Consider the following 12771-nt stretch of genomic DNA (forward strand, 5'->3'; position numbering starts at 1 on the left):
AGTGCTCCCTCAACCACACAGTGTTCTCCGTCTGACTGAATCCCAATGGGGAAGGAGACCATGTGACTAGTGCAGGGGAGACAGGATGGCTATATATGTCCCTCCTCTGCTAGTGCCCCCCCCCATCTCTCTCCTCTTCTCCCTCTTTCCTCTGCTACCTCTCTATCAACCAAACTATCTATCTACTGTATCTATCTATTAATCAAACTATCTATCCATCTATATTTATCTATCTATCAATCAATCAAACTATCTATCTACTGTATCTATCTATTTATTAATCAAACTATCTATCTACTGTATCTATTAATCAAACTATATATCCATCTATACTTATCTATCAATCAATTAAACTATCTATCTACTGTATCTATCTATTTATTAATCAAACTATCTTTCTACTGTATGTATCTATCCATCAATGTATCAATCTACTATATCTATCAAACTATCTATCTACTGTATATCTATCTATTAATCAAACTATCTATCCATCTATCTATTTATCTATCTATCAATCAAACTACCTATCTATCAAACTATCTTTCTACTGTATCTATCTATTTAGTAATCAAACATATCTATCTATTTATTAATCAACTATCTATCTATCTATCTATCTATCAATCAAATTATCTATCTGACCATCTCTGTGTAAGCCTGGACTACAGATGTATGTGTCTGTACGTGTATCTGTGTAACCCTGGACTACAGACAGCGGTCTGTAGCCTGGATCATTGATGGATGTCTGTCAGTGTCTTTATGTGAATGTATGTGGACCACTGCCTGTGTGTGAGTGTATGTGTGAGTGTGTGAGTGTGTGTGTGTGTGTGTGTGTGTGTGTGTGTGTGTGTGTGTGTGTGTGTATCTGCCTCTCCCACTCATTTCCCTCTCAGACTTTTCATGGCTTCCATGTGTGTGATGTTGCCGCGGCGACAGGAAGCTGGCGTGCCGAATTGGATCAGGGCTCCTTGAGCGCGTTCACATGCAGATGCACTCGGAGTCGTCGCCGAGATGCTCGCCGCTACATTAGTCACGCCTCCGCATCTGAGTTGGGCTCTAGACGAGTCATTTCTAACACGTCTGATTCCAGGCTGTCTGAGCCCGTCCTGTGACTGACTGACTGGCTGACGGCACTAACTCACTTGCTGCTCATGGCGCCTCATAGATATCTATATTGTCAATATCTATGATGGCGCCTCATAGATATCTATATTGTCAATATCTATGATGGCGCCTCATCATGAAGATCAGCACCACTGCCATGTGACCCTTTCTAGTGGTGTGCCACTTATGCCCACCCACTGCTCCAAACGAGCAATCAGGATATCATGATCCACTGTATCAAAAGCTGCAGTCAAATCCAAAAGTAAAAGTACAACACAGTGACCAGAGTCAGTAGCTAAAAAGATGTCATTAAAAACTCTTAAAAGTGCTCATTCGGTGCTGTGTAATGTTTTAAAACCGTTTATAAATGCATACATATAAAATCCATGAGCTGGGAATAGACAATCTTTTCCAAGATTTTAGAAGTGAAGGGCAATTTGGAAATAGGCCTAAAGTTAGCCAAAACAGTGGAGTCCAGTCCAGGTTTCTTTAATCTCACTAACAGCCACACACCCAGATTAACCCAATCTCACTCTTATAGCCACACACCCAGATTGACCCAATCTCACTCTTATAGCCACACACCCAGATTGACCCAATCTCACTCTTATAGCCACACACCCAGATTGACCCAATCTCACTCTTACAGCCACACACCCAGATTGACCCAATCTCACTCTAACGGCCACACACCCAGATTGACCCAATCTCACTCTAACGGCCACACACAGTGGGGGAGACTAGTGCCCACTGAGGAACAGTACCCAGACTGACCACTCTCCCCCCCCCTAGTCTAGAGGAACAGTACCCAGACTGACCACTCTCCCCCCCCCCTAGTCTAGAGGAACAGTACCCAGACTGACCACTCTCCCCCCCCTCTAGTCTAGAGGAACAGTACCCAGACTGACCACTCCCCCCCCCCCCCCCCCCTCTAGTCTAGAGGAACAGTACCCAGACTGACCACTCTCCACCCATTAGTCTAGAGGAACAGTACCCAGACCCCCCCCCCCCCCTCTAGTCTAGAGGAATAGTACCCAGACTGACCACTCTCCTCTCCTCCCCCCCCCCCCCCCCCCCCCCCCCTCTAGTCTAGAGGAATAGTACCCAGACTGACCACTCTCCCACCCATTAGTCTAGTCTGTGATGATGGGGCAGAGGAGTTCTGCCAGGCTGAGCTCGGCATGACTGGAGTAGCTTTAGTGAGGGGAGGAGCCCCATCTTGTGGTCAGATGGTGTTACTGCACATGACAGCAGCTCCGAATGTCAGAGGTTACAATTAAACAAAAGACACCAAAAGACACCAGTCACAAAATAACCCTAACACCACATCAGAGGCTATAATTAGATAAGTGGTGGCAGCCACTGAACGCAATGAATCATATTAATTCTCCTTTGCTTCAAAAGTGGTTCTGGGATGTAGTATGGTTCTAAGCAGCTAAAAGTGGTTATGGGATGTAATATGGTTCTAACCAGCTAAAAGTGGTTATGGGATGTAATATGGTTCTAACCAGCTAACAGTAAGAGAGAGAGAGAGGGAGGAGAAAGAGCGCTTGAGACGGTCTTGACTACACTGTAACGGCACACTGTGACACAGTGCTACTCATTACAAATGAAGAAGTATTGAGAAACAGCGTTCACACAGCCAACCTTTTCTCTCTCTCTAATTCTAACACAATCTACAGGCTAAATTCAAGAACTTTCAAAGACCTGTCTATTTAAACCTGTTATCTAATACTTTCTAGGGCTGTAAATATTAATCGATTTGTATTGATGCATCGATTCTACAACCGACGATTCAATGCATCGATACGTCTCCAAGATAATCGATTAATGTATTTATTTTAGTATTTTTCCGTCTGTTTATTTTCAGCATACGCTCGTATGCGTAGCCTACTACCTACTCCTAATCTGCGGGTAGCGCTATCCTCATTATTGTCTTCTACTTTATAGCCTATTAGGGGTTTAAAATTGGCACCCTCTGCCACTCACCAAATGTGAGTGAAAATCTGCATTGGCGAGTAGAATTAAAAGATCATTCGCAATTGGCGGGTTGTTGACATGCTTCACTGTAAACTTTCAGCACCGCAACAAAACGTTTATAGGCTGCGAATTTTGTCATCATCGCATACATTGGTGGACTACGTTTTGCATTTAGTGACCCTCACTGTTAGGCCTACCATAGCTTCACCTGATGCACACGTTTTTCCCCTGTGGAAAACAGATGGATTCGTCAGATCAAGTGAGCACGCTAACAATGACGTTAGTCATTCATTATTATACGCAATGCCATTTGGCCAATGCTTTCTAGAGACCTCAATCTTGATTTTAATCATGTTTTAGTTACTGTGTCGTTTTACAAGTTAGGCTACGTGTTCTGAACATTTCTTTGTTCTGAGTAGCAGGTGTTATTTAATAACAATTATTAGGACTAAGTGGAATTGGAGAAACGAGTGTCCAAACGAATCAATTTAAAGTTTTGGGTAGGGATGGGCATAATTAATCGACGATCGAGGATTGATCATTAAGAATTTCGTCCATAACATACATTTGTAATCGATTAAACTATTGTACGTTGCGTTGTGTCGTGAGAGTCTTGAAACTATGATATTAATTTCACTGCGTGGCAACAATTAAGCATTTCACCAGCCGGGGGAAATGTTTGACGCCATTCTCAGTTAACTGATTTTGATTTCAGCAGTAGCCAATCATGAAGGGGTCACGGTGAAGTGTGGCGTGGGACCATTTTAATTTGAAAAGTGACTTAGTTCGCTGCAAGCACTACAGCAACGTGTATTGTTATGCTATTTAGCAGACGCCTTTGTCCAAAACAAAGTACAACACCGCCACACTCTAGCCTACCACTTGAATAAATACAGTATAGCGGTGCATCCTGTCGGCTAATGTTATTTAGCCTACCAAACGGGTAGCATCTCACTACGAAGAGAAAAAGCAGGAGCTGTAGGCCTAGTGAGACGCCAGTAGCCTAGGCTGTCGTGACGGAATCCGATATGCTGGTTTCAATAAATCTCCATGCTCGAGTTGATGCTAGGTTGAGACTGAGCGCAATCAAAACGGAAACTCGCATTAAACTGAGAATGGCGTCAAATATTGCCCCTGCCTGGTAAAATGTTCATTGTTGCCACACAGTGACATTGATTTCATTGCTTCAAGACTCACACTACGCAACAAACACGTTGTGGTTTTGTATTTTCATTGCATAAAAAATATAAAAAATATTAATGATTAATCGATAGTTGATCGTTAATTCTCCCGACGATCGACTAAGAAAATGTAATCGAATGTCCATCCCTAGTTTTGGGGAAACGTTTAATCCCGTTAGTTAAACATGCTTCAGATTATGATTTGTGTTCGTTTCCCATACTGTCTTGGCTGAGCATGTTCCTTAGATTCAAAAAGTCCTCCAGTTGTGGACTGATTTATTTTTAACAGTGACATCTATAGCTTGCAACTATCATAGCCTGTACCACGACACAGCCAGGAAATCTTTCCAACTTCAGAACGTTTTCGCAAATTCACGTCCTTAAAGTGACAGACACCTATTTAATCTCACATCGCCAATACAGTGAAGGCTGCTTAAATTACCTTAAGTTAAACGTTTGGCTAATTAGTCTTCTAATATTGATTACACACAAAATGCATATGCAATAGCAGATATATTGGGCCTACAATTTGTATTAGGTTATCTCACAGTCAGCAGGCAGCCTATGTCACAGCGTGTGGAGGAAGAAACTGCACTAAAAGTTTTATGGCTGGTAGAAAGATAATTTGGCCCTGTTTATACTGTAACATACATATGTGACCTTCCACGGCGAAATCAGTCACAATGTCCAAATTTTCAAAATCAAAGTTATTACGTTTTCAGGAAGGGGCATAATCAACCTTCAAAACGATACCTATATCTAATGAATTGAACGTCATATTACTGAAATATAAACATTCAAAGGAGTTGAGTTCATCCTGTCATGCCAATAGAAAAACGGAGAAATCTGCCTTTGAAGTTAACCGTCGGCTCAACACTCACGAACGCTTTGTAAGGTCGCCGCTATTACAAGATTTACGGTACTTGTATCAACGACACAGCACGCGGATGGCTTGGTGGTTGTCGATGAGTGCATTTGCCGTAAAGCGGCAAAAAACGAGACGCCTCTAATTTCCTGCTTCCTCTAACTTTCTCACCTCAACAAACTCACGTTTTTAGACTACAAAAGGTCAGTTTTTCGGCGAAATGTATTCACGGCCGTACAGTGTAGACCTCCCACTGTTTCAAAACACTTACAAAAAAAAATCCACGATTTTAGCACAAGTGACATAAATGGCCATTTTTCTCAGAAACGCCTGTTGCGACAAGCGACTGGTTTTGCCGTGGAACGTCACATATCATGTGAATAGAATAGGCTACTGTTTCTGTATTCTCAATAAAAGGCAAATGATTTCTATTTTTCTAGATTTTTTAAACGTAATAGATATCATGTAAAAATCGAATCGTATCGGTGGGAATTCTAAATAATCGAAAAGAATCGAATCGCTGGCCCAGGAAATCGATATCGTACCGAATCGGCATGAAGGCTCCGATTTACACCCCTAATACTTTCCATAAAAAGGCTCTGAAAAGCAAAGTTTTTTTTTGTTTGTTTAAATTGATTTCAAAGACATGTGAGAACCCTGCCAGTGCCAGTGGAGGTTGAACGAATAGTTATGAGAAGTTTCATTCTGATCTGAGAAAAGCACCAAAGCGACTGAGAAAAACTATCAATGTAGCCTACCTGTTGTTTAGTTGATATTCGCATGTTGCTTGATAAAAACGTGTCTGCTAAATGCCATAACCACAAATCAACTTGACTTTATTAACACAGCTTGGAGAACATAATTGGTGAACATAATGTGAGGCTCTGATTAACGTATTCATTTGTTTATTCTAGCAAGCTACCATCTATTGCTCCAATTCTAATAATCCAGTTAAACAACCTAGGCCTAAGAGGTCTATGCAGAGTTCATAGTAGTCTACTGGGTTGAATAGCGTACAATAGTTGTGAAGTAAGAATGACAACACTTTGATTCAGAATCAAATTGGCCCTTACCTCCCACTCGGTCATGAAGGATTTGACCTCTTCTGGTGCGGCGGACTTGTTCCGTCTGAACTCATCCTTCACGTACTGGTCGCCCAGCGCTCTCAGGTCGAGAGGCATGAACCGGTGCAAGATCAGGATCCTTTTGTACAAAGAGCGAACTCTGGAGACGTGGGCTACAGTAGCCATTTCAAAACCCCGGATTGGTGTCGACGATATACACCTTGTACGACGATAATAAATAACAAATCTAAACGAAGTCCTACAAACTTGCCGAATGAATGCAGACAGTTAACGTTCACCCATAAGCACTACACGCACCGGGATTTGTAATGGAAGCGACCAGTGTCACTAGAGTGAAAGCCTACAAATCCGCAACTTGTTGAAATAACCGAATAGGCTGTATGAGCAACAATAGTGATATTACGTTCGTGACATTGACACTTGCAGAACGCTTGCTGAACAGTTACCTAACGTGTTCTTGTTTATCGCGGAACTCTGTCTTACTCGTTGTTTTTACATAGACATCGTAACAGACTCTGACCCCTGGCGGTGTGGAGGAACACTTAGAGTTCGTCTTTCGTTTATTGGCAGATTACATCGTTTAATTGTTGTATTCCGCCACCTACTGTACAGTGGTGTGTAGAGTGATACTAAATCAGGATGGTGTAAAATAAAACTATTAATAATAAATAATAAATAATAACAAAACAGAAACCAACAAATTAACAACCATTCAAAACCCAAACAATATTAAATTTGTTTCATTAACAGTGTCTTTCAGGAAGGTAAAGGCTCTAATTGTCTCTTTGCATTCCTTGTTCCCCAAGAATATAATCAAAGCCTGGCTTAGTTTCTTGTATCTGTTATGACAACTTTTATTCTGCATTTTATCCCCTGAATTTTGATACTGATAATATTTTTGTATACTTTTTATGTCTCTATGTCTGGAGCACTGTTGTCGCTGTTTTCTTTCAATGTCACCATACAGAAATGTAATATGTCAATATATGTAAATTACATATAGAATATCAGTGCCCATGTATGTCTGCTACCTTTATGAGAATATATGCAAAATTCATATTTGTAAAACATACACATATATGAAACATATATTTCAAAGTATAGCAATGGCCACTTTCATGTGTCATAATATGCACATAAATGTGACATATATGTAAGATGCATATATCTACACATGCATGTATGTACTTATTCCCATAGTACATACTTTCACATATATTAGGGATACAAATATGCTTCTAATATGATGACACCATGTACTTTCACATATATTAGTGGCACAAATGTTTTTTTATACAGCCTGCACATAGTTGTACTCATTCCACGGAACACACAATCCCAAGTCCTTTCAAATACAAACTCATTTTACTCAAGCAGTTATTGAGAATATTCATTATGGTAATAGTCAGCTCATTATGTATCAATGACTGTTTTTTATAGTATTCATTTTGTATTTGTTTATTGTTATTTTTTTAATCATAACACAGCCTTCACCTTGCCGATGTCTGAAGATACTGCCCAAGAAGATCCAGCTTCCAGTAGCCTGTCTGACTCTTCAGCTGACACAAAAGTTGTTAAAGGGAAGAAACAAGAAGTCACACACACACACACACACACACACACACACTAATACCAGAACTGTAACATGTACCAGCAGTGTTTTACATCTGCACCAGCATTTTTAATATGAAGTATTTGTAATGTGTGCTCTAATATGTATTGTGCACTGCACTTTGAAATGCACTAGCACTTTACTTTGCACTGCATTTTGATATGCATTAGTACTTTATTGTGCATTGCACTTTGATATGCATTAGCACTTTACTGTGCACTGCACTTTGATATGCACTTGCACTTTACTGTGCACTGTACTTTGATATACACTAGCACTTTTATTGTGCACTGCACTTGGAATGCACTAGCACTTTAACCCTCTAACCGCCCGGGTTTTTTTGGATTTTTGCATAAAAAAATCAAAAGGCCATGGCTTGAAAGTGGTCAGAGATAAAGTCCTACTGTAAATGTGAAAATCATTGAGTATGAACTAAAGTTTATAAAGGGAGTAAATTTACTCATCTAATTTGCATATTATGACGTCACAGGATGGCAATAGCGTCAAATTATGCACATTTCAGTAAATACTGATTGTTGAACACATTTGAGCAGTTTTACTTTGATTTTTGTAATTTCTCCGACATAACAAACAAACAGGACCACAGCCACATGTAAACCAACAATAGTAAACTATTAGTATTACCACAATCCCTATGTTACTATATAATAAAGTAGCCTGGTCAAATCAGTTCCTATCGCGGATGACTTTGTAGTTCTTCAGAGCCCTATTTTTACTAGACCTGCTGTCTGTACCATGTCAATTACAGACACTATCATCATGATTATCACTGGCACCAAGCACACCATGCTTATTTGAACCCTTTGGTCAACATTGCTGCAGGTAAACATTGACGTACACATGCAAAGACCCACCTCCATTCACAGACGCATCTTGACTGTCACTGCCAATGAACGACCGATCATAATCTCCAAAAGGCAGATATTCTCCTTCAGAATCAGAGTAGGTGAATGGCAGACCCAAGACTTCATAACACACGACTTTGTTTTTTAACATTTGCCGTTTTTCTGCTTCAATTTGTGCATAGCGATCGCGCATTTCACTTACGCGTTATAAACAGGAAATGCGTCTTTTTTTTTTGTTTCTCGCGAGTAATACAGGCACTTCCTGAAAACTTTTTTACTCGAATTTGGGCTTGAATCGAAGCTCTGGATGTCTGCCAACTAGTGGTCGAGAGTACAAAGGCGATTTGTCACCCTACTCGGATCTACCGTCTGTTTTAATCAGTGATGTTGCTTGTCGCCGTACGGCGCCTTGGGCGGTTAGAGGGTTAAATGTGCATTAGTTTTAAGCATCAGGTAGGGCAGATTGCACTATCAGCTCTTCTTGCACTTTGGCCCTCATTTGGTTGCCAGCTATGTACCTTCCTCTTTGTCTTTGTTTGGTTGTCCATATTGTCTGACACATTGCTGTCTCTGTATGTTTTATGCATGTCTGCAGTAGTACCCTGTCTCTAGCCCAAATTTCTCCCAAGGGAGACGAATAAATTAACTTGACTTGACTTGACACTAGCTCCAGTCCAGAGCAGCCAGCTGAAGAAACAAGAAGAGGTCCAGTCCATGGGGCTCATGAAGAAACATAAATGTGCTGAGAGTTCCACCTCAAACACCTTCTTCATCATACAGGACAAATACTGTGTTGACACAGTAAAGGAATTCTGGGAAAACCATAGGTATGAGGTCATCAATCAACTTCAGGGAAACTATGTTGTTCTCCTAGGTATGTTTTGTATGTTTTTATGGTGGGACACCATGCCAGTAAGGTTACATGTGAGCATTTGTGATATATATGTCTTGAATTCAAAAATTGCCCTCTTTTTGTAGGTGACAGTAGAAATGCCTCCCCGGGACACTGTGCACAGTATTGTAGGTATACGACTCTGGAGCTAGAAACCAGGGCAATAGTTCATGTAGCCACTATACACAAACGGGAGATAACATGGAACTCCAACATCATGGAAAAGGAGGGTTTCGTTCAGACTGTGGACAAGCTGTCAAAAGAGATGAAGGTAGTTGAGTTCTGCACAGATGCTCACCCCCAGTGGGGTATCCTATGTTGCGCTCAAAGCCAGGGTATGCTGTCATACGAAAGTGGATTTGTTTTAGCGTCGCTGTATCACCATGGTATCTTATGCTCGCAACCAAACCTGGTCGGGAGCAGGTTTTCAGCTAAGATTTTGGTTTAGATCGGCTACTTGAAGCCCTAACCGCAACTCTTAAGGGGCATTCACATACGTCGCTACTCGCACATCGCTCCTCGCTTCGGTTAACTGTCAATCATCTCTATTCTACATTCTGATTTGGTACTCGCTTCACTCGCTTCACTCGCATCGCTAGAAGTTAAAATTATTTTAACTTCGTACCCGCCCACATCGCATCGCTAGTCCTCGCATCGCCTGTCCTGGCCACATTCAGCTAGAACACATTCACTTTACATTGACAGTTCTCGCTCAGAGATGGGCGAGTAGCGACGTATGTGAATGCAGCTTTAGCCCCTCCTTTCACAATGGCGTCACCTTTTGTTGGTATTCCTGTGGACCTCGGTGCCCACATCGTACAGGGGTCTCTCCGGAGACAACGGGTATTTCGGGACAGATCTGATCCCTTGGCATTTCCTGAGGATATTCTTTATGAGAGATACAGGTTCTCATCAGAGGGTATTCGCTATTTAATCGTACTTGTTGAACCTTATGTAGGAAATGCCACAAAAAGAAGCTGTGCGCTTACTGTTGCGCAGTGTGTCTGTGTGTCACTGTGTTTTTTTTTGCCATGGGGACATATTTACATGCAGTTGGTGATGCGGCCAATCTTAGTAAAGAGACGGTGTGCAGCTCAATCCAAAAGATGGTAGCGGCGCTTAATAAGTTATTAAATGTGTTTGTGGTGTTCCCGGGATTTCTGCCCTCACAAGTTGTGAAAGAGGGATTTTATCAATTTTCAGGTAGATAAATACTGTTGTCTGTGGTAGACTGTTGGTAGAGCGTCAGTCTTGAACGACTTCATGCGGAGTTCGCCTCCGACATAAAGTGCACTTATATGTATGGACTAATTAGTCCAAATTGTTATGTATGGTACATGATGTAATACTTCTTTCCTAAAGGTTACGGCTAGTGTGATACATTACACATTTGTAACATTTTCATTCTTTAATCCATTTAGGATTCCCCAAACTCATAGGTGCAATTGACTGCACCCATGTCCCCATACATGCACCTTTAGGGGAACATGAAGCCGACTTTGTCAATAGAAAGTCTACCCATAGCATCAATGTGCAGGTAAAGTTAGCTGAGCTAGATCATTTGGGATGACAAATTGCATGCAGGTGCTAACTTTAATGGTGCTTAATGGCCTGACTTGCCATTTGCAGATGACTTGTGAGCATCAGCTGATGGTCTCCAGTGTGGATGCTAAATGGCCCGGCTCGGTGCATGACTCTCGGATTTTCCGGGAGTCAATTCTCTGCCAGCAGTTCCAGCAAGGTGTGACAATTACTCAAGATCAATAACTGTAATTGTTGATTAGGCACTGATCGCATTATGTTCTTCCTCTTTGATAGGCCGGTATGATGGGTTGCTTGTAGGGGACAGAGGGTATGCCTGCATGAGGTTCCTGATGACACCAGACAGTGACCCACAGACTCGGTCGTAGAGCCGCTTCAATAGGGCCCTCAGCACATGCAGGGTGAGGATCGAGATGACTTTTGGGGTCATCAAGTCTCGTTTTAACTGGCTACGAGGCCTAAGAGTGAGGCCAGAAAGAGCCAGCCAAATCATCACAGCATGTGTGGTGCTACACAACATTGCCACCATTAGGAAGGAGCGAGCCCCACATGTGCCATTGGTGGCAGATGATGATGTGGACCCCATCACCATCGATCATCCCACGGGAGTGGCTGTTAGACAGGCACTCACCCGCCAGTTTTTTGGGTGAATTTTTGGTTTAGTTAGAAGGCGGATGTGTGATCCTTTTTTTTGGTGGGGGGGGGGGGGGGGTTAAGAATTGTTAAGAAAATCACCTTCATTGTCTCCCTAGATTCACATGCCGACAGTGTCTCATCATCGTTTCTGTCCTAGAAGGATCAGGGTAACATATTATAGGCAATTCTTGGCCAAATCCAGCCAACATATAAGAATACATGAGACTTTGCTTTGACAGTTACCCCAACCGACCTATATATAAGAGAATTTCTTCAAAATAAAAACTACTTCCATTCGTAAAACAACTAATATACTCCTTTTTTACAAATTCCAGATTGAAGCAAGATGACGTCGGACGCAGACTTCAAAGCACTAGTGCGTTACATGCACAAATATTTAAAGGTGTCACACCACATGAAATACGTGGACCCTACAGCGAAAGATTAGGCTTAACCGGGTGGCACAATGGCTAGAGTCGGCTGTAAGACCGGCCATTCCAGCTGAGGATACTGCTGACCTCCTGTATGGCAATGCTCGAAACTGGCTTCATACTGGGGTTCAGATCTTGGACCAACACTACCAGCAGGCAGCGGAGGAGCTAATCAGAGAAATCTTGAAGCTCCCTCTGAATAGATGGGAAGAGGCTTGGCAGGTATCTTAAAGCTCCCTCTGAATAGATGGGAAGAGGCTTGGCAGGTAGCTATTAAGTGGACTCGGAAGAGTATAAAGAGTATCCAGGACAGCACCATTGCAAGGGCAGCTACTACGATCGGCTTCCTCATACATGAACAACTACTGAGACCTAGAATCAACCAAGCGCAAGTGGCAAATACAAACCAAGACCAGTTAGAGATGAGCGACACCGATCCAGAGGGTCCACCCCTAAACAACACGATCCAGGATGATATTAGACAGATGAGCCAAGAAATACCAATCATCGGCTCAAAACAACACCCAGAACACTGAACCCATCTCCAACAAAACGGATCCGCTACACCAGTGGT

At 42.0% G+C, this 12771-nt stretch overlaps 1 protein-coding gene and 1 pseudogene across 1 annotated transcript in view; one reads left to right on the forward strand and one right to left on the reverse strand.

The window, feature by feature from the left end:
• The window catches only part of sdhaf3 (succinate dehydrogenase complex assembly factor 3), a 14635-nt gene extending 7945 nt beyond the window's left edge, over nt 1-6690 (reverse strand). Inside the window, exon 1 of the mRNA XM_062529907.1 lies at nt 6207-6690. Coding sequence (XP_062385891.1) covers nt 6207-6383 — 177 coding nt within the window. The 5' untranslated portion in view covers nt 6384-6690. The remainder of the gene's footprint in view (nt 1-6206) is intronic.
• Nucleotides 6691-10356: 3666 nt separating this feature from the next.
• LOC134072366 (putative nuclease HARBI1) lies at nt 10357-11780 on the forward strand (annotated as a pseudogene).
• Nucleotides 11781-12771: the final 991 nt, after the last annotated feature.

This window comes from Sardina pilchardus, chromosome 24, assembly GCF_963854185.1.
Source record: "Sardina pilchardus chromosome 24, fSarPil1.1, whole genome shotgun sequence".
Classification (NCBI taxonomy): Eukaryota; Metazoa; Chordata; class Actinopteri; order Clupeiformes; family Clupeidae; genus Sardina; species Sardina pilchardus.